The sequence below is a fragment of the Palaemon carinicauda genome, chromosome 17 (assembly GCF_036898095.1).
Source record: "Palaemon carinicauda isolate YSFRI2023 chromosome 17, ASM3689809v2, whole genome shotgun sequence".
Lineage (NCBI taxonomy): Eukaryota > Metazoa > Arthropoda > Malacostraca > Decapoda > Palaemonidae > Palaemon > Palaemon carinicauda.
This window is the reverse complement of record NC_090741.1, coordinates 102,908,481-102,930,451: the sequence shown is the minus strand read 5'-3', so window position 1 is coordinate 102,930,451 and position 21,971 is coordinate 102,908,481. Positions and strand designations below refer to the sequence as shown.

General features: G+C 44.6%; 1 protein-coding gene across 1 annotated transcript in view; it reads left to right on the top strand.

Annotated features, from left to right (window-relative positions):
- LOC137656874 (pre-mRNA-splicing factor syf1 homolog) overlaps positions 1-21,971 on the top strand; it is a 110,136-nt gene that overhangs the window by 54,551 nt on the left and 33,614 nt on the right. Inside the window, exon 7 of the mRNA XM_068391244.1 lies at positions 11,964-12,093. Coding sequence (XP_068247345.1) covers positions 11,964-12,093 — 130 coding nt within the window. The remainder of the gene's footprint in view (positions 1-11,963; positions 12,094-21,971) is intronic.

Below are 21,971 nucleotides of genomic sequence, written 5' to 3'. Positions count from 1 at the left end.
GGATTTGGTACACTTGCATCTCCCCTGGATGCGTTGGTTATCTCTAAGATAGTCAAGTCTTCTATCCGCTCTCTCTCTCTCTACAGTCAGACCACTGAAGTTGCTGGCCATCCAGGGATTTTCTGCCCTCTACCTGCTTCCTTTCTGTCCCAGACAGTGGTTGGGCCTTCCAATTATCAGTGTCCTGGGAAGGTTCCAGTGGTGGCTGTTAGTTTTGATCTGAGTATTGTGGATTTGATGGTGAGGGAGGTGGCTTCTTCCTTAGATGTAGAGGAGGGACTTAGTAGGAAACCCCCGGTGACCCTGTGATGGATGTGCCACTTGGCCGGAGTTGAATATTTTTTAGGGGTAAAAGTACGGACTTGCCATTCATTGATATAAAATTTGAGAACCTTTTCGCATTTTTCAAATCCTGATGTAGGTTCATGGATTTGTCTCTTAAGGCGTGGCCCCGGTTAACCCAAAAGAGGTAGTCCTGATGCCCTTCAAGTTTGCCTTGAATACCAGAGGCAGTTTTAGAGGCAGGAAGTTTCCTTTTAGATCACTGTTTGCTTGATGCTTTTGAGGTCAAAATGACAATGCCTTGCTAAAAATCTTACATTTTTTCCAATATGATGAAGATGGTATCTGAGTTGATGAGGGAGATGCTGCTTAGAGGAGATTTTAGTCAACCAAAGAATGTAGTCCTTTTTAAGGGGGTACAGTATATCCAAAATAGTTTTGGGATATTCACTGAGCTAAAAAATAGGATACTTGAGTAGGCAGCAACCAGTTGGATGACCATTTTTCTTTTGGTTCCAGACCATCCTAGGACTGAAGAATTCAGTGCTCTGCAAGACTCTTATGAACCTAGTGTCTGTCATGTCCTCTTTGGAAGTGAGAGCTATATGAGATCCCAGTTGGGCACCTCTGCAGTAGTAAAACTATGGTACAATAATACCTTGACGTACGAGTGCTCCAACATACAAGCATTCTAAGATATGAGTCAGGCTCCGAGCAAAATTTTTCATTGAGATACGAGCACAATATTGAGGTATGAGCACGCTCACAGATGCTTAACGCTAGATGGCTGAGCGCAGCCATTCCCAACCGGGGTTCCGTAATATCATAGGGTTTCGTGAGAATTCGTGTTTTATCAATTATTTTTTTATTTATATATTTTTTCTTCGTTTAAACATAGTGTGAGAAGTAGTAGGCCTATATTTTTTCTTCAATTTTACCAAAGGTAGGTGTTAAAACGGTGATGAAATGTTTTGTCCAGTATGCAAGCAGTGTGGTTCGAGGCAGCATATTTCATGAAGCACTTTCGTATTGCTCTGTTCTACAGATTTCGTAACTTATGAGGTGATCAGTTAGGACTTCTGCAGTCCTGCTTCCATTTCTTAGTTATTCTGTCTAGAATAGGGCGAGCAACAATTTATCTTTCAACTGTCCTTTAGTAATTGTGAAAGGTGGAGATGTAAAAAAGGAAGCATTCAATTGATGAAGAGTATCGAAATATGGAAAATGGCTACATACGTATGTGTATATAAATTGTCTCGGGTTCCTCAAGTGACAAAGGTTGGAAACCAGTGGCCAAGTGCTTGGAGGCGCTCTAAGCCCCCATCACTCGCTCAGTTCAGATGATAATCGATTTCTGTTCACCTCTTCCATGTTGTGTTTGCATTATTTACATGATTTTTACTGTATTTGTGAACATTCTTTGTAATAAAGGATGGGTCCCAAGAAAGCAAGTGGTAAGGTTGGCAGTGAGAAGAAAAAATGCAAAATAACGATAGAGATGAAGCATGAAATTGAGAAACATGAGCATTGTGTCTGAGCAAGTGAGTTGGCACAAAATTACAAGTGGAGTATATTGACGATCAAAAAAAAAAGTAGAAAAGAAAAAGTTTTAAAAAATTAAGCTAAACTCAGTTAAGTTAATTTTAAGTTTAGGTATTATGCTATGTTTAAGGAACAGTATTAATATGGTGCCAGAGGTTAATATCTAGATCAGGAATAAGAAATTTAATAGACTGTAAGTTCCTGTCTAACAAATTAAGATGAAAATCAGCTGCTTTAGACCAGACAGTAAAACAATACTCGAAACAAGGTAGAATGAAAGAATTAAAACTTCTTCAGAATAGATTGATCGCCGAAAATCTTACAAGACTTTCTCAATAAGCCAATTTTTTTGTGCAGTTGAAGTGACAGACCTAATGTGTTCCTCAAAAGTAAATTTTTTTTGAGAATCATTCCTAAAATTTTAAAAAACTCAAACAGAGTTAAAGAAACACTATCAAGGTATTACTGTACGGTGTAAGCATATCTACAAGGCTCTGCAGAACTTGGGTCAGAGAAAAGTTGGAGGTGAGGCATCATCTGCCGATAACCTTCAATCTGGAGAAGGTTGAAGTAGAGGAATTCCTGTACACTGATACTGTAGTCTATGCAAATTCATTTTCCTGTAAGCTTTAGTGGACAAGGCCAAAGCCAATGCGTAGGCATTAGGCAACGGCCACTTCACTTCCAGAAAAATGGAGGAAAGGATTTTGGGCCTTCCTAAAAAAGAAGGAGGCCTTTCACAAGGCTTAAACCTATAAAAAGCAGAAGCAGGCTCAAAAACAACCTGTGAAGATGCTAGCTCCTTTTTTCCATCCCCAGCTTCGGCCTACACTCAAATTTCCTTGGGAGAAATGGACAACAAAGCCACTCTCAAGGGAATTCTGGTCTGCTTGTTTAGACGACTGGCTGATTTGGGCCGAGATGAAAGAATTATGCCTCAAATACACAAATAAAATCTTGCAAGTTCTTAAGGATCTAGGTTTCCTAATCTACTTTGAAAAATCAAGACTAATTCCAAGAAGGCTATTTCAGTGGCTAGATCTTCAATGGATTATGGTGAAAGCCACTCTACTCTTAACAAAATCATCTAAGTAGAGAATTCTAATCAAGGTCAGATTCATTCTTTCAAACCACTTTTCCACATGATGGCAACTAGAGAGGATTTTGGGGCTCCTCCTTCAGTTTGCCTCAGGAGTTGACCCAGTGTTAAAGATCAGGTTGAAAAACCTCAATTAGATGTGTAGATGAGCAACTGAAGAATTCTCAGGCCATGCATGACATCAAATCCCTTTTCCATCCCAGTGTTATGGGTCCCTCCCCTGATTTCCTTGGTCCTTCATACAGATGCATCCCAGTCAGGATGGGGAGTTTATTCAGAGGAAACCTGTGTTCAAGAAATAGTTTTCTCTGTTTACAGCATTTCACATAAATGTGTTGGAACTAATGGCAGTCTTTCTGACGTTGAAAAGATTTGGTCCAAGAAGGAACTGTTATATAAATATTTTTAAATATTTAACTTAGCCGGTGAATATATAATAGCTGCTACTCAGCGGCTCGACAGAAAACACACTCAAAAAACTCGCGAGCGATCGCTATGAAGGTTGCGGGTGTGCCCACCAGCGCCAACTATCGGCCAGATACCACTCTTGCATGTAAACAAACCCTTCAATTCTTCTCTGTCGACCTTGACGACAAGACGTATCATTACTTGCTGTAGAACCTGGAGTTTTCTCAACATATTTGGTGAAGTACTTCATTTTGGTTTGAGCTTTCGCAGTGCAGGTGTTTTTCCTCAACTTAAACTCTTGAACTCTTTATTGAACAGATTTAATTGTTGATGACTTGGATTGTTTTTTGGACTTTCTTTGACTAATTCAAAATGGCTGACCCTTCACAAGTACCTAGATTTCGTAAGTGTAATGCTAGGGACTGTAATAGGCGTCTTCCAAAGGCATCTCTCGACCCACATACTGTGTTTTCCAATTGTCGGGGTAAAACCTGTCAATTGGGAGATCGGTGTGAGGAATGCGTGGGCCTTTCGGAATTCGATTGGCTCGAATACGATAAGTATGCACGTAGGCTAGAGAGAGATAGGGTAAGGAGGAGTTCCTCTAGGTCTGTAGATTTTTCCTCTCCACATGCCCCTGAACCTAATCCTTCCCCTGTAGTGGTTGTTCCTAAACCCCCTTCTAGCACTCAGGAACCATCTATGCAAGACATGTTACGTGCTATTCATGCCTTGGGGGAAAGAGTTGAAGCGTTAGCAACTGATCGTAATCAACTCATGGCTGACGTGAAAGAGCTTAAGTGTCAGAGTGCCACAGCGGAAAATAGTGGGAAAGTGATTAGTGCTCAAAGTGTTGTGAACAGTGTTGCGACCGAGGGTTCGTCTGTTCGTGCCTGTCGTTCACCTAGTCCGAGACCTCTTGCAAGCTCCCAAGCCCAGGGGAGAAGTAATGTCGTACGACTTATGGGTTCGAGAGGCCTTGATCAGCGAACAGACGTTCCCTCTATGGTATCAGGCGTATCTCACCAAGATCGCCCCTACCATAAGACGAGAGAGCCCATTTTCTCCTCGTCTTCCGAAGGCTTTTCGCGCAAGAAACCGTGGAGCAAGGTTTCTAGGCCTCTTGAGCGGAAGTCGGTCCCTTCAGGACAGGTCCAGCATCCTGGATGTAGTCATTGGGACAGTTCTGACCCTTTGCAGTCATCGGATGACTGCTCGCCGCCTAAGCAAGGCAAGGTTGTGCCGTCTCAGACGTTAACCCCGTCGTTTACCGCACCCATTCCCGTGGACCCTAAATGGGTTATACTGCAGGACATGCAGTCTAAGCTTGCCTCCCTTATGGAAGACTATTCTGCCGATAAGGTTTCCGTTGAGCCTAGCCGTTTATCTCATCGAGATCCTGGCCTTCAGCCACCCAAACGAACCTTTGTGCGTCCTGTTGACGTTGGCGTAGCCAAGTCACGTCAGTCAAGTTATTTAGAACCTCACTCGATGCGGTCTCGTGTGGATTTTCAGCCGCATTTGGACGTTAGGCCACTTGCTAATGCTCCTGTTGACGTTCAGGACGTTCGCCAACCATCGGAGTTGACTTGTTTTGACGCTGAGCGTCAACCACCGCAGTCTAGAGTTGTTTTGACTGCTCAGACTAGGCAGTCAAAGCAGTCTCGAGTGGACGCTGTGCGTCCTCACGCACCTGTTGTTGTTGACAGTTCACAGACTGTCAAACAGTTACATGACGTTGCGTCCTGGTCCGCTACTAATGCACCAGTGCGTGTGGACGCTGCGTGTCAAGCATTGCCAACCCCTTTGCTTGTTTCTCAGCAGTTGTCAGATGAAGAGCCTTCAGATGAGGACGTTGCTGACCCTCACCTGAGGATCATCCTTCAGATGTAGATGAACCCAGAACAGTTCCTCCATCAATGGACTTTAAGAAAGTCATGTTAATTTTTAAGGAGTTGTTTCCCGATCACTTCGTCTCTGTTGCTCCTCGTTCGCCGCCGTCTGAGTTTGTTCTAGGCGTACCTGCTGACATGCCAGCCTTTACAAAACTTGTGCTCTCTCGCTCATCCAAGAGAGCTTTACGGCTTTTAGGCGATTGGTTGGAAACCAAGAGGAGTTTGGGGAAGACGGCCTTTGCCTTCCCTCCATCTAAACTCTCGTCTAGATCGAGCGTCTGGTATGCCACGGGAGAAGTTCTCGGCTTGGGAGTCCCTGCCTCTGCCCAGGGTGACTTCTCAAGCCTTGTAGACTCTCCCCGCCGCCTAGCCATGAGACGCTCGAAGATTAGTTGGTCCTCCTCGGACCTTGACCATCTGCTGAAAGGCATTTATAGAGCCTTTGAAGTTTTCAACTTCCTTGACTGGTGTTTGGGAGCCTTAAGTAGGAAAATCTCATCGGCTGATAGAGATGTCTCCGTACTTATTATGTCCTGCATGGATAAAGCCATCCGCGATGGTTCCAATGAGCTCTCCTCCTCTTTTACTTCAGGAGTCCTTAAGAAGCGAGAGTCCCTTTGCTCTTTTCTGTCGGCAGGAGTTACTCCCTGTCAAAGATCTGAACTACTCTTTGCTCCCTTATCTAAGTTTTTGTTCCCTGAACATTTGGTTAAGGACATAGCTTTGTCACTCGTGCAGAAGGACACCCATGACTTGGTTGCGTCCTCTGCTCGCAAAGGGACTCCTTCGACATCCTTTTCTGCAAGACCAAGGATAGACACTCCGGCGTCCAGATTTATTCCGCCCTTTCGTGGCAGAGCTCCCAGCAGGGGAAGTACTCGTGCCGAGGGAAAGAGAGGAAAGAAGAGAGGAGCCAAGTCCTCACGTGGCAGAGTCTGACTGCCCGCAGCCTCAGACAGCAGTAGGTGCCAGACTCAAGAACTTCTGGCAAGCCTGGGAGAAGAGGGGCGCAGACCAACAATCTGTGAGGTTGCTCAGAGAGGGGTACAAAATTCCATTTGTACACAAACCTCCTCTAGCGACTTCCCCCATCGACCTCTCTCCCAGGTACCGAGAGGAATCAAAGAGACAAGCCCTGAAACTAGAAGTGTCTCTTTTGCTAGAGAAGGGAGCGGTGGTGAAAGTCTCGGACCTTCAATCACCGGGGTTTTACAACCGTCTCTTCCTAGTACCGAAGAAGACAGGAGGTTGGAGACCGGTGCTAGACGTCAGTGCACTAAACGTCTTTGTTACGAAGACAAAGTTCACCATGGAGACCACGAAATCAGTCTTAGCAGCGGTCAGAAAGGGAGACTGGATGGTCTCTCTCGACCTAAGAGACGCATACTTCCACATCCCCATTCACTCAGATTCCCAACCTTTTCTGAGGTTTGTTTTCGACAATGTGGTGTACCAGTTTCAGGCCCTGTGCTTTGGCCTAAGTCCTGCTCCTCTCGTGTTTACGAGGCTTATGAGGAATGTTGAAAAATTCCTCCATTTATCGGGAATCCGAGCCTCCCTATACTTGGACGACTGGCTTCTCAGAGCCTCGTCCAGTCATCGCTGTCTGCAGGATCTTCATTGGACTTTGGATCTGACCAAGGAATTGGGACTTTTGGTCAACATGGAAAAATCCCAGCTGATTCCATCCCAAACTATACTGTATTTAGGGATGGAGATTCGCAGTCCAGTTTTTCGGGCTTTTCCGTCTGCCCCCCGAATAGAGCAAGCCCTGCTCATAATCCAACTGATGTTGAAGAGAGAACGTTGCTCAGTCAGGAATTGGATGAGTCTAGTAGGAACTCTATCATCCCTGGAGCAGTTTGTCTCGCTAGGAAGGCTACACCTTCGACCTCTCCAGTTCCATCTAGCTTTTCACTGGAAAAAGGACAAGACGTTAGAGACGGTCTCAATCCCGATCTCCGAAACAGTAAAGGCATGCCTGAATTGGTGGAACGACAATATCAGTCTAAGAGAGGGACTTTCCCTAGCAGTTCAGAAACCAAACCACGTACTATTCTCGGACGCGTCGGATTTGGGTTGGGGTGCGACCCTGGACGGTCGGGAATGCTCAGGTCTGTGGACCTCAAGTCAGAGGAGCATGCACATCAACGGCAAGGAGCTTTTGGCAGTCCACCTGGCCTTGATGAACTTCGAGAGTCTCCTTCGAAACAAGGTGGTGGAGATCAACTCCGACAATACCACAGCCTTGGCATACATTTCCAAGCAAGGAGGCACCCACTCCCTGACGCTGTACGAGATCGCAAGGGACCTGCTCATTTGGTCAAGAGATCGAGGCATCTCCCTGTTAACGAGGTTTATCCAGGGCGACTTGAACGTCTTAGCAGATTGCCTCAGTCGGAGGGGTCAGGTAATTCCTACGGAATGGACCCTCCACAAGGACGTGTGCAAGAGTCTTTGGGCGACTTGGGGTCAACCCACCATAGACCTCTTTGCAACCTCGATGACCAAGAGACTTCCAATCTATTGCTCTCCAGTCCCAGACCCAGCAGCAATACACATAGACGCATTTCTTCTAGATTGGTCTCATCTAGACCTATATGCATTCCCACCATTCAAGATTGTCAACAAGGTACTGCAGAAGTTCGCCTCTCACGAAGGGACAAGGTTGACGTTAGTTGCTCCCCTCTGGCCCGCGAGAGAATGGTTCACCGAGGTACTTCGATGGCTGGTAGACTTTCCAAGAAGTCTTCCTCTAAGAGTAGACCTGTTACGTCAGCCCCACGTAAAGAATGTACACCAAAGCCTCCCCGCTCTTCGTCTGACTGCCTTCAGACTATCGAAAGAATCTCTAGAGCTAGAGGCTTTTCGAAGGAGGCAGCCAGTGCGATTGCAAGAGCGAGGAGAGCTTCTACCATTAGAGTATACCAGTCGAAGTGGGAAGTCTTCCGAAACTGGTGCAAGTCAGCATCTGTATCCTCGTCCAGTACCTCTGTAGCCCAAATCGCTGATTTTCTCTTACACCTGAGAAAAGTTCGCTCCCTTTCAGCTTCCACGATCAAGGGCTACAGGAGCATGTTGGCTTCGGTCTTCCGGCATAGAGGCTTAGATCTTTCCAACGATAAAGATCTACAAGATCTCCTTAAGTCTTTTGAAACCTCTAAGGAACGTCGTTTGGCTACTCCTGGATGGAACTTAGACGTGGTCCTAAGGTTCCTCATGTCAGACAGGTTTGAGCCATTACATTCAGCCTCCCTGAAGGATCTCACTCTTAAGACTCTTTTCCTGGTGTGCTTGGCCTCGGCTAAAAGAGTCAGTGAACTTCATGCCTTCAGTAAGAACATCGGCTTTTCTACAGAAAAAGCCACTTGTTCTCTTCAACTTGGTTTCCTGGCCAAGAATGAACTGCCTTCTCGTCCTTGGCCTAAATCTTTTGATATTCCTTGCTTATCAGAGATCGTAGGCAACGAACTGGAGAGAGTGTTATGTCCCGTTAGAGCTCTTAAGTTCTATTTAGCTCGTACTAAGCCATTACGAGGTAAATCTGAAGCGTTATGGTGTTCGGTTAAGAAACCATCCTTACCTATGTCAAAGAATGCTTTGTCATATTTTATCAGATTTTTAATACGAGAAGCCCATTCCCACTTGAGTGAGGAAGACCAATCTTTGCTTAAGGTTAAGACGCACAAAATTAGAGCTATAGCAACCTCCGTGGCCTTCAAGCAAAATAGATCTCTGCAAAGTATCATGGACGCGACTTTTTGGAGAAGCAAGTCAGTGTTCTCGTCATTTTACTTGAAAGATGTCCAGACTCTTTACGAGGACTGCTACACACTGGGTCCATTCGTAGCAGCGAGTGCAGTAGTGGGTGAGGGTTCTACCACTACACTTCCCTAATTCCAATATCCTTTTTAATCTGTCTCTTGAAATGTTTTTAATATTGTTTTATGGGTTGTACAGAAGGCTAAGAAGCCTTTCGCATCCTGGTTGATTTGGCGGGTGGTCAAAGTCATTTCTTGAGAGCGCCCAGATTAGGGGTTTGATGAGGTCCTGTTAGTATGGGTTGCAACCCTTTATACTTCAGCTCCTGGGAGTCTTTCAGCATCCTAAGAGGATCGCTGGGCTTCGTGAGGAAGACAGACTTACAAGGCAGAGTAATCGTCTAAGTCAACTTCCTTACCAGGTACCTATATATTTTGGTTTTGTTATATTGATAACTGTCAAAAACTCTTAGCTTATACGCTGTAAACTTAATTAACTCTGGTCTCTACCCACCGCCTTGGGTGTGAATCAGCTATTATATATTCACCGGCTAAGTTAAATATTTAAAAATTATATTTTAATTATAAAATAAATTTTTGAATATACTTACCCGGTGAATATATAAATTAAAAGCCCTCCCTTCCTCCCCAATAGAGACGCAGCGGGACGAGAAAAATTGAAGGGTTTGTTTACATGCAAGAGTGGTATCTGGCCGATAGTTGGCGCTGGTGGGCACACCCGCAACCTTCATAGCGATCGCTCGCGAGTTTTTTGAGTGTGTTTTCTGTTGAGCCGCTGAGTAGCAGCTATTATATATTCACCGGGTAAGTATATTCAAAAATTTATTTTATAATTAAAATATCATTTTCATACCACCAGGTAGCTATCTGTTGCCTCAGAAGGGGGGGATCCTGCTTGAGAATTCTCAACTTGGTGATTCTTCCCATAATAAAGTTCCTTTGGAAGAGAAATTTGTTCCTCACCATTCCATCTGCATGGACCTCACAACATAGTGCGGGTGCGGGACTTCTCCAGACAGAGGGTCTTGCATACAGAATGGGCCTTGGATCATAGCTCTTTTCAGGGGATTTTAGAGTTAGTTCCAAATCTCCAAATAGACCTGTTTGCAACAAAAGCGAACAAGCTTCCACTGTGTGTAGCCACAATTGCGGATTCACAGCCAGTGGCAAGAGATGCTCTGAATTTGTATTGGAAAAGATGGTTATCAATCAGTCTGTTTCTTCCAAGTCTTATTTCGAAGGCTTTGAATATTCTTCAGAGATAGCTGTGCTGATAGCTCCACTGTGGTCAAACAGCCCATGGTATCCACTGCTTGTGACTTAAGACCAAGGTTACACGCACCTTGGTCTGCATCACTGCCTCGGAAAGTAAAGTCGGATTGTCTTTGATTCCTCTTTTCTGAACCAAAAGCTTCACACTTTGATTTTCTCCCTTCTTTACAAGAGGGATTTCTCAGCCCACAACATGACTCATTACATGAGCTACAACAGGTCTTCATTTACAAGACATTACAAATCTGTGTGGAAAGTTTGGATGGCCTTTTTGAGAAATAGGTTACCTTCTCTAATAACCCCTGACTTCCTGTCTTTATTTTTTGTCCATCTCTTTGAGGATAGGAAGCTTCAATCATCAACAATCTTGTCATATAAATGGGCATTGACAGAACCTCTCAAGCATGCTTTAGGCATGGATTTAGACTTGGACATTTTTATAAGATCACTCGACATTTTGCTTTGCATAAACCATTTCTAGCAATACCTGGAGTATCTTGGTTCTGGATATGGTGCTTGAATTTTGGGCTTTGGTAAATAATCTTCAATCTTTATTAAAGAACTTGCATAAAGTCATATTTTTAATAGCTGAAGCCCCAGGAGCAAAAGCCAATGAACTTGCAGCCTTTCGGAGAGATTAGGAACTCATCACAATAATCCCTAGACTTCTGCTAATCCTGACCCCGGGCTTCCTATTTTTAGCCAAAAACAAAAGGCCTCTTCAGAGACAAAATCCATTTTACATTTTGGCTCCAGAGTCAGGAGATAGAAAACTCTGTCTGGTGTCAACCCTGCAACTATACATATAGAGATCCACACCTTAACAATGCTGATCCTGTCTCCATCTCTCAAACCCACTGGGAGAAAAATTTCTCTTTTCCAGAGCATTCTTTGGTAATAATTATTTTCAGGACATTCAGAGCACTGGATGTTCATTAAAGACTACCTGAAAAAAGTCCAAGCAGTATAACATTAATTTGTGGTACTGTCCTTGATTTGATCAGGACCCCCACAGGGGTAACCTGGAGAGTAGGACCAATCAGTCAGGTCCTTCAGGAGAAGTGGAATGATAGGCATCCATTAATCTTCTGTCATCTCATATGAGGTAGGAGCTAGACTTCTTAGTTTTTCTTCTTATCCGTGTGTAACTTGTTGAATATTGTTGCTTGGCAGTAGGCAATTTTCCTTGATGATGTTCGAGTCTACTCAATTAATGCTCTGGTACTAGTGCTTGGAGACCGCACAGCAAATTAACCCCAAAAAAGGAGATTTAGATGGAAATACCTATTTTTGGGGCTGTGAGGTTTCCAAAGCCTCCTTTCTCACTAGCCTCATGCAGGGGAGTGGGACAATTGGTTTTCACTTGGTGCATGTTGATACGCAGTTAGCATTTTCGCAACTGTACTGTATATACTGTATATAGAGTTTGTCTCAAAATTGGCATGTCTAAGCTTTGTATACATTTCAGTATTATGAATAACAGTATTGTAAATTTAGATATTATTTGATGCTGAACTTCAATTAAAAACCTTATTCCTGAATTTACAAGCCTTTGGATTTGTTAGTTATATAAATGTTATTTTGTAGTTCCTTTCTATGATTTTGAATCTTTTAACTTTGGATTTGCCTCTGTACAAATTCACCAAGTTTTTATCTTCACCTGCTAATTTTCATCTTTTACAGATTAGCAAGATACGAAGATCTCATACAAAGACGTCCGTTGTTACTTAACTCAGTAATGTTGCGACAGAATCCCCACAATGTCCTGGAGTGGCAAAAACGAGTCACTTTATATGAAGGGAAGCCAAAAATGGTAAGTGTGAAATCAAGACTTTACTGAATCATTTGGTAAAACTATTGTATTGACATCTGCACTGTAGATACATAAGTAATCTGATACTGTTCAGATTTATGCTTTTGATTATAGAACAATTATTATGAAACAAGAATGCTTCCACAGAAGCTTGTCATTCTTTAAAAATGTTGTAATGCCAACACATCCATGTAAAAGTATTTTGGATATATTATAGTGCAAAATTACCCCTCCCCTTTAGCATCACTGATCTCAAGTACTAAAGATCCACAGAAACTAGCTCTTTTACCCTGTATTTCTGTTATCTGCTGAGAGAGAGAGAGAGAGAGAGAGAGAGAGAGCGAGAGAGAGAGAGAGAGAGAGAGAGAGAGAGAGAGAGAGAGAGAGAGAGAGAGAGAGAGAATGTGTGTGTGCTACAAGGATTTTGGATACAGTGGTACCTCTACATACGAATTTAATCCGTTCCATAGCCGACTTCGGATGTAGAAAATGTTCGGATGTCGAAACGAATTTTCCCATAAGAATACATTGAAATAGGATTAATCCGTGGTTGAGCCCAAAAACCTATGATAACTCCTTAATAAATTACTACAGATAATTACACATGACAATATACACTTTAAATTAGATAATAGACATGTAAAAAAGAATAATTATCAAAAAATGATAAATAAGAAACGGGTTTTTAGCGTCACTTTACCTTAGAAAGTCCAGCGCAGGTGTTGTTGGTCTTGCTACGCAGAGAGGAGATGGACGAGCGGCGAGGTGGTAGAGAGGTTAACTACGATAAACGTACACTACCGTAACTCGTTCTAACTTACACTAAGTGAACTTTAACCTAACTTAGCTTATTTATTTTTTTTATTTTCATATTTTATATTTTTTTTTTACATTTTCTTTTTTTCTTTTTGATGATTAATTTTAATCACTTTCACTCTCTCCACTTAAAATTGATTGAATTTTTTTCTCTTCACTCTTTGCCGTTTTCTTTGAACCACTTCCATCCTCTTCATCACGAGTTCGCTTCGTAGTTTTTTTAAAGAAGCTATCGATAGAAAGTTGCTTGGTACGGCTTTTCAGAATGTTTCGAAAATGAGTTAGGCAAACATCATCAAACTGCGCAACTACACGACAAACCTGCAATTTTTTTGGGTGGTATTTGTCGATGAAGTCGACCACATCTTGATATTTTCCTAGCACCTCTTTTTTTTGCGCCGAACCTAACACATGTTCTACCTCCTCGATCCCTTCCTCGTCATCACTCATGTGCTCAGACATAGCATGGAGTTCCTTGAGCTCCTCTGTAGTAAGTTCGTCGTGATGTTTGGCGACGAGTTCCGTGATGTCATCTGCGTCGACCTCGGGAGACAATTTCCTCTACGTCTTCCGCTGCACCCACCACGGGATCAGGTTCGGGGTCAAAACCTTCGAAATCTCGGGGAGAAACTGCATCAGGCCACAGCTTCTTCCAGGCAGAATTGAGGGTTTGTCGAGTTCGTCCCACCCAAGCCTGATCTATGATCTTCAAGCAGTGCACAATGTTGAAGTGGCTTTTCCAAAATTCACGCAAAGTTAAGTTTGTGCTTTGCGTGACATTAAAGCACTGCTTGAATAGGTGCTTGGTGTAGAGCTTCTTGAAATTCGAGATGACTTGCTGGTCCATGGGCTGGAGGATAGAGGTGGTATTCGGTGGAAGATACAGCACCTTTATGAACTTGAATTCATCGAAGATATCATCTTCAAGCCCGGGGGGGGGGGGTTAGCAGGTGCATTGTCAAGGCATAGCAGGCACTTTAAAGGCAATTTCTGCTCATGAAAATACTTCTTCACAGAAGGACCGAAAACTTGGTTAACCCATTGGACAAAGAACTGCCTAGTGACCCAGGCCTTCGAGTTGGAAAACATGAAGCTGGTCCTTATCCACATTGTGTGCCTTAAAGGCCCTAGGGTTCTCCGAATGGTAAACCAGTAAGGGCTTGACTTTAAAGTCCCCGCTAGCGTTGGCACATAGGGCAAGAGTCAACCGATCCTTCATTGGCTTATGCCCAGGCAATTTCTTCTCTTCGGCGGTGATGTAGGTTCGACTGGTGGTCATCTTCCAAAACCGCCCGGTTTCATCACAATTAAACACCTGCTGCTCTACGTAGCCTTCTTCCTGCACGATCCTTTCAAAGCTCTTCACAAAGTCAGCTGCAGCCTTTGTGTCCGCACTAGCAGCCTCTCCGTGGCGAACAACTGAATGAATCCCGGACCGTTTCTTAAATTTCTCAAACCAGCCACGAGATGCCTTGAAATCGTCTGAGGAAGGTTCGGCTAAACTCTCCCCAGCATCACCCCCAGAGCTCTCCTCCTTCAAGTCCGTGAAGATGGCGTGCGCCTTCTCGCAGATGATAGTTTCGGTGATGGTGTCACCAACAATCTCTCTGTCCTTGATCCAGATTAGCAGAAGTCGTTCCATCTCTTCTATGATAGGGCTACGACGTTTGGAAATGATGGTGATCCCCTTGGAAGGTTTCACTGCTTTAATGGCTTCTTTCTGTTTCAAGATTGTCGAGATCGTCGACATATTACGGCCATATTCTTTTACAAGTTCACTCACGCTCATGTTTTTCAATAATTTCTTGCTTTACGTCTAAAGAAAGCATTTCCTTCTTCCTTTTCTCACCACTTGCAAAACTAAGCCTTTTAGGACCCATGCTTTACGTAAATTACCGTAAAAGGATGCACGTAAAAAATCACGATTAATCGTGATTCTTTACGTGCATCCTTTTACAGTAATAGCAGAACGCACAGCGCACAACCACACGAAGCCGACGAGAACAGAGGAATGACACAAGCCTCGCTAATTGAGGGTCCCTCCGAGGTCGAAGTGCTGCCTTCTATCGGCGGAAATGAAAAATACATCCGGCGCTATGAGTACCACCTACGCGTACGGGTATTGTTTACTTCGGGTGTCGAAAAAAACATTCGGGTGTAGAGTAGGAACGTGTTCGAATTGTACGACGAAAATTGCTTACTTCGTGTGTCGAAATAAAATTCGGGTGTAGAGTAAAAAATTGCTCGAATTTTACTTCGGATGTAGATAGGTTCGTATGTAGAGGTTCCACTGTATCTCAAAGACTTTAGAGTGTGTGTGTGTGTGTTACAAGGATTTTGGATGTCTCAAAGACTTTAGAGTGTGTGTGTGTGTTTGTGTTACAAGGATTTTGGATGTCTCAAAGACTTTAGTCCATCTGTGGAGACTCCATTTGCTTTTGGGTAGAGCATATTAGTTTAAACATTTAGTGTTTCTATGATCTTGTCTTATTCTTGAATTTGTTTGCCATGTTACTGTTCACTATATTCGCTGTAAGTCTGTTCCATGGATTTGCTATTTTGTATGTAAAGAAAATATCACATTGACTAGTGCTGTATCTTTTCAATTCCAGTTTGTATCCGTTACTTCTGGACTGATATGTGCTAAGTGTAAAGAGGTTGTTGTAGTGTACATTTGTTATTCCTTTTAGAATTTTGAATTTCAAGCCTGTATTAGCTGTCTCCTTAGTTGTTGAGTTTGTAGATCAAATAAGTTTCAACGTTCTATACTCGGTCTATATCCAAATTGTTTTAGTGTTGAATCTAGTTTGATGGCCCTAGCTTGTACTGTTTCCAGTTTATCTATATCCATCTGAATGTTTGGAGCCCAGAATTGGACTCCGTATTCTAGATGTAGTCTTACTAGTTATGTGTACAGCTACAGTACAGTATCTTTGTTTCTGTATTTGAATTGTCTTTTTCACACGTACACACACACATACAAGATATATATATATATATATATATATATATATATATATATATATATATATATATATATATATATATATATATATATATATATATATATATATATATATATATACATATACATATAAATATATATATATATATATATATATATATATATATATATATATATATATATATATATATATATATATATATATATTTTTGGGCTCAAGCCATGTCGTCCTGATGGAAGTTCCTATAGGGTAGCTTCCTAGGGTATATTACAACTACGGCGATATTCCCAGAGAATTTACCTTAAGGTACCCAGAATTCTAACTCCTGGAGCGAATATCCCTAAAAAAGACCCAGGGATATCGTAAATATCAGCGGACGTATTCTTGACACGCCACATGGCAATCTGTACCCCGAACAGAGTTAACACTTCGTAGGGGTCAAATGGCAAGAAAACGAAAACGATAAGAAAGGGGGGAGCCGTTCGTAAGGCATCTCTCCTCCCCGTTTCGTAAGCGTGCCCTGCGCCGCTCGCGGCGCCATCTGTATTCCTTTTTGCGTAGCTTAACAACTCGGTGTTTTTTTCCTGTGTTTCTCGCAAATCTTGGATTTATTCTGCTTTTCATGGCTTCTCCGCCTTTTTCGGCCTCTGATAAGTTGAGTACCATGTCTTTTATGTATAAATGTAGGCTCTTGGTAAATTTTTGAGTGATTAATAGGATTAATCTTTGTTACAAGAGCCGTAGCCTACCGGAGGCGTCATGGACGCTGTCGCTCGCTAGGTATAAGTTTAGTTAGTCAGAGCGACATTCCCGGTTGTTTTGCTTTAATAAATTTTAGCTATTTAGAATTACTGTACATAGGATTTCCTTTCGTGCTTAGTATTATTTTGGCGAAGTATTCGCCATTCTGGCCTACGCTAGGCCATGTAGCCTAGTCGTTTGGTCCTAGTACTTCATGCATGAATTTGGGTTTTCCGAGTGTATTAAAATTTTATTGAAGCTTTAGGCTATGTTTTATACATTTAAGATTGTGTGGAATATTTCCAAGATAGTATACGAGTGAGTTTCGGTGATTTAGGTAATCGATTCTTTTGGTGCCTAGGCTAAGTTGCTTATGGAGCCTTAGTATACTTTCTCATACTCCCCGGTTGCTTTCTTTTCTTCGGAGAAGGTATGCAATCCCTATCCCTCTGTTTAAGCCTTGGGCTTATCCCTAAGTGGTTTTTTCTGAATTAATTTTCGATAAAAACTATACTGGGGTGTTACTGTACCTTCCTGTTCCAGTAAGTCTGGTTCAAACAACAGAGTTTTTTAGTCTGAGTCTGTGTTTGTCTGGCTTGGGGTAGAGTCTCCCTCGCTGGCCTGACACAGACAAAGGTGGCTTAGCCTCCTTAGGTCACTACCAAAGGTTTCTGTGGATATGATTCCTTCTTTTGTGATCTACCAGACTAGTCCTTGTTGCTGTTCTCGGGGGAGGATAAGTTTCTTTCCCTGGGAGTAGCAACACCTTCCTTGCTTTGGTGCTCTGGGAGCTGGCAAGTATTGCTGGCCTCCCCCCTTGGATCTCCCTTAGGCTAAGATGAGTTTCTTGGCTGCGGGTGATCCGTCACTAAAGCAAGGTTGGTAGGACCCTCTTTTGTCCCTTCCCCCTCTATCTCCGTAATGGCCTAGCCATTACAGTACTGTACGTCGTTCTGCATCTGGACCTAGTATAGGTTAGGATGTGGAATTGACTCAGCCCCCTGCTGGCCGGCAGAGCTGCCGGCCGGCAAGGGTCTTATATTTTGAGTGCTGCCCGGACCTCCCTTGGTCCCTCATCCATGCCTGCCTGTAGAGCCAGACGGCATTGGTCAGGAAGCCTGAATTAGATTCTCCCCTTCCTTATATGCACTCTTTCGGATTGCCGGGCTTGGAGGTAGTGTACACTCTTATCCCGGCATCCATCCTATTTTTCTTCTAGTGCTGTACCCGACCCGGCTGCCGGCCTATGAGGCCGGCAGCCGGGCAGGTGTAGTCCTCTGGTTCTTTTGCTGCCGGCTGGCATCGGTCCTGTACCTTTGCCGGCCGGCTAATGTCAGCCCTTGTCTGCCGGTCACCAAGAGTGTGGCCAGCAGCTGGGTACTACCTTGTGTAGTTGCCGGCCGGCAGCCATTGCCGGCCGACATTGGCTGTTGCCGGCCGGCAATTGCGACCGGCACATGCATTTGAACCAGAGTTCTGCCGCCTTATAGCTGTTAAGTAGTATACTTTAAAGCTAGTTATGGTGTGTGTCGGCCGGCACGTATCCTCCTATACTGTACTAGTATTCTTCAGTATAACATATACAGTAAGAAGAAAACTATAGTATGGGTTTTTGGTACAGCACTGTGTGTTCTAACACTTTTGTGTTTTCTTGCACAGTCCTTTGCTGTTGCCCTACAGATAGGAAAGTGAGTTCTTTCCTGTCTATTATCCAGGTTTTTAAAATCATTGCTTAGGTGTGAGCTACACCTGTTTCCTCTGGAAACTTTGCATTGGTTACTCTAGAAGAGATTAACCATTTGATTTTATTATCTGGAAGGCTGCAGCATTGAGTTGTGAGGGAAACACAAGTGTGTGTCTTTCCTTTCTGAATTGTTATGCTATACTATGCATATCCAGTGATACATAGTTCACTTGATACTCATGGAAATTTCTTCTCTTTACAGAAGGACCCTCCGAAGTGCGGAAGTGTTTTCTGCAACGTCCGCAGCAAGAACCTCTGCGGACATGAGTTTTGTAGGAGACACGCAGCATGCGCTGTCTCCAAGGATGATCTCCGGTATTGGGACCCTCAGGTATGTACTGTGTGCACTAACCTGATTACTGAGGCCTTTGATTCCCCTAGGACGGAGGAATCAAGGGATATAGCTAGGAAGAAGCTTCGTACCTGGGTAAGGGGCTTCCAAAAGAACACCTCTGGCCCTTATCTTCCAAGTGAGAAGATGAGGGCGTATCTTTTTCCTAAGGCATCAGCTGATGCAGTGATTCCCCAGCCCCAAGAGGAGATCCCCCAAGTTCAGATCCAGGTGGATGCTGAAGTCGCGGTCGCGATGCAAGACATCCAGTTAGATGACAGGATGTCTGATGTGGACGAGCGTCTGGAGGAAGACCTCCTGGCAGAAGCCCTGGATGAAGTTCAAGCCCCAGACGTTGTAGAGGAAGAGGTCGACGAGGTGTCGGCTACTCCGGATAAGATTCCGGAGCCTATTCCCTCAACATCGGCCGGTCTCCCAGTAGAGCTGGGACAGGCCCTCTCTTCTATTGTTGGAATGATCCAACAAATGCAGAAGGAGAATCAGGAGAAGGCGGCTGCAATGGAACTGCGGATGCAGTGCCTTGCAGAATCACATGGGCCCCAGAAAAAGCTCAATGTGAAAGACCTTCCCTTGTGCTCAGATGCTAACCCATGGAGGTATGCTGAGCACATGCCGATGACGACTGGAAAGATCGTCATCTCGGATAAGCTGGGCTCAGTTCCCCTGGAGGAGGTGGAATTCTGGCCCAGCAAGACATCATATCCGGACTGTTATGTCCGGCTGAGGAAGGAACCAGCTTCAAAGGAGGAGACAGAGCCGAAGGAGGTCATAGTGATGGACCATGCTAAGGCTCAAGCTCTACTTTCATCCTCGATGAAAGAGAGGGGCTTCTCTTACTCAAAGGTAGCTGCATTGAGCAAGAAGCTCCCTTCCTTTGTGTCCTCGCCTGCTAGAGCCTTCCCCTTTTTACAGAAAGGGTTTGCGGCTGTACTAAATGCAGTCGAGGCCGGCAAGCCTTGCCCCTCCCTGGAGGAGTGTAAACCCTTGTCGCTGGCCCTGCCTGTGGACCACAAAGACTGGAAGGACGTCCATCTTACGTTCTCAGTTGGAAAGTTGGAGGCTGATATTGCCGGACGTCAGTTCGGCGAGGACCTCCCTAAGCTGTCTGAATTTCTTTTGCGAAGAGAGTTCGAGACAAAAGAAAGACTGGCTGCCTCAATGTCTCTTCAGACTACTCTCGAGACGATGGCAAGTGACCCCAAGGTCCATGAAATGTTCATGGTGGTGGCCAAGACTCATCTGGCCACAGTGACGAAGGACCTTTATGGCTTCGTCAAGGCAAGGAGAGCTTGTAGGGAGTTCGTGTTCACCTCGGCTACGGTGAGGCACGAGCCAAGGAAACTAATCTCCTCCAACATTTGGGGAAAAGACCTTTTCCCTACCGACTTGGTCAAAGAAGTTGTTGATAAGGCCGCCTTGGAGAATGGAAACCTTCTCCAGAAGTGGGGCCTGACTATCAAAAGAAAGTCTTCCCCGGATGAGGGTCCTCAACCAAAGAGGAAGACTATGAGGACTAGGCTACCGTCTCGGCCAGCCAAGCCTGTTAGACAGCAACAACAACTGCAATTGCCATTGCCTCCAGTGCCCCAGATCGTGGCACAAACCCCGACCACTTTTCAGTGGGTACCCCAGGCTGTGTCGACACTGTCCACGGCATTCACCCCAGCGTTCGAAGGGCAGTCTACTTCCTTTCGAGCAAAGCCTAGAGGAGCAGCCAGAGGCTCGTCTAGGCGCCCCTCAAGGGGAAGGGGATTCAGGGGTGGTCGTGGTCAGGGAGGCAAGACCTCAGGACGGCAGTCCAAGTGAGATGATACCGGTAGGAGGGAGACTTCTGAAATTTCGGGATCGGTGGACCTTCGATCCCTGGGCCCACAGCCTACTCAAGAATGGACTGGGCTGGAGCTGGTACAGCACTCCACCCCCGTGCCTTCGGTTTTTCCAACACTCCACCCCCGTTCTGGAGGAGTACGTTCAAGAACTGTTGGAGAAAAAAGGTGATCCGAAGGGTGAAGCCCATCAATGTCTAAGGGAGGCTGTTTTGTGTTCCCAAGAAAGACTCGGAAAAGCTCAGAGTCATTCTGGACTTGTCGCCACTCAACAAGTTCATAGTGATTTGCAAATACAAAATGCTAACACTGCAACACATAAGGACCTTACTGCCCAAGAGGGCATATTCCGTCTCTATAGACTTGTCAGACGCCTATTGGCACATTCCAATCAGCCGTCGACTCTCCCCCTACCTAGGGTTCAGGCTACAACGAAGACTATACGCCTTCGGAGCCATGCCATTCGGGCTAAACATAGCCCCAAGGAATTTTACGAAGCTTGCGAGCATAGCTCTCAAACAATTACGCCTAAAGGGAATTCAGGTAGTAGCCTACCTGGACGACTGGTTGGTGTGGGCAGCATCCGAGACAGAATGCTTGCAAGCTTCCAGTCAAGTGATCCAGTTCCTAGAGTACCTAGGTTTCAAGATCAACAGAAAAAAGTCTCGACTTTCTCCATCTCAAAAGTTCCAGTGGCTGGGAATCCACTGGGACCTTTTGTCACACCGTTTCTCCATCCCGGCGAAGAAAAGGAAGGAGATAGCGGGTTCTGTCAAGAGACTTCTAGATTCCGAAAGGATATCAAGACGCGAGCAGGAGAGGGTACTGGGCTCTCTCCACTTTGCTTCGGTGACAGACCCAGTGCTAAGAGCACAGCTAAAGGATGCATCCGGAGTTTGGAGAAGTTATGCATCAAACGCGCGAAGAGATCTGAGAAGACCAGTTCCGCTTCGGCTAAGTACTCTTCTCAGGCCTTGGTCCCAAGCCAGACATCTAAGGAAGTCGGTTCTTCTTCAGCCACCTCCCCCGTCGGTGACGATTCACTCAGACGCCTCGAAGGAGGGATGGGGAGGTCACTCTCATCGGAAAAAAGTCCAGGGGACTTGGTCCAAGCTATTCAAGACCTTTCACATAAACTTTCTAGAAGCTATGGCAGTGCTCCTTACCTTAAAGAAAGTCTCCCCGCGTCACTCGATCCACATAAGGTTGGTGATGGACAGCGAGGTAGTTGTGAGATGTTTGAATCGACAAGGATCGAGGTCACCACCTCTCAACCAGGTGATGTTGGCCATCTTCCGATTGGCGGAATAGAAGAAGTGGTACCTGTCGGCAGTTCACCTTCAAGGAGTCCGCAATGTGACGGCGGACGCTCTATCCAGGTTCACACCGATAGAGTCGGAATGGTCCTTAGACGCAGGATCATTCTCCTTCAT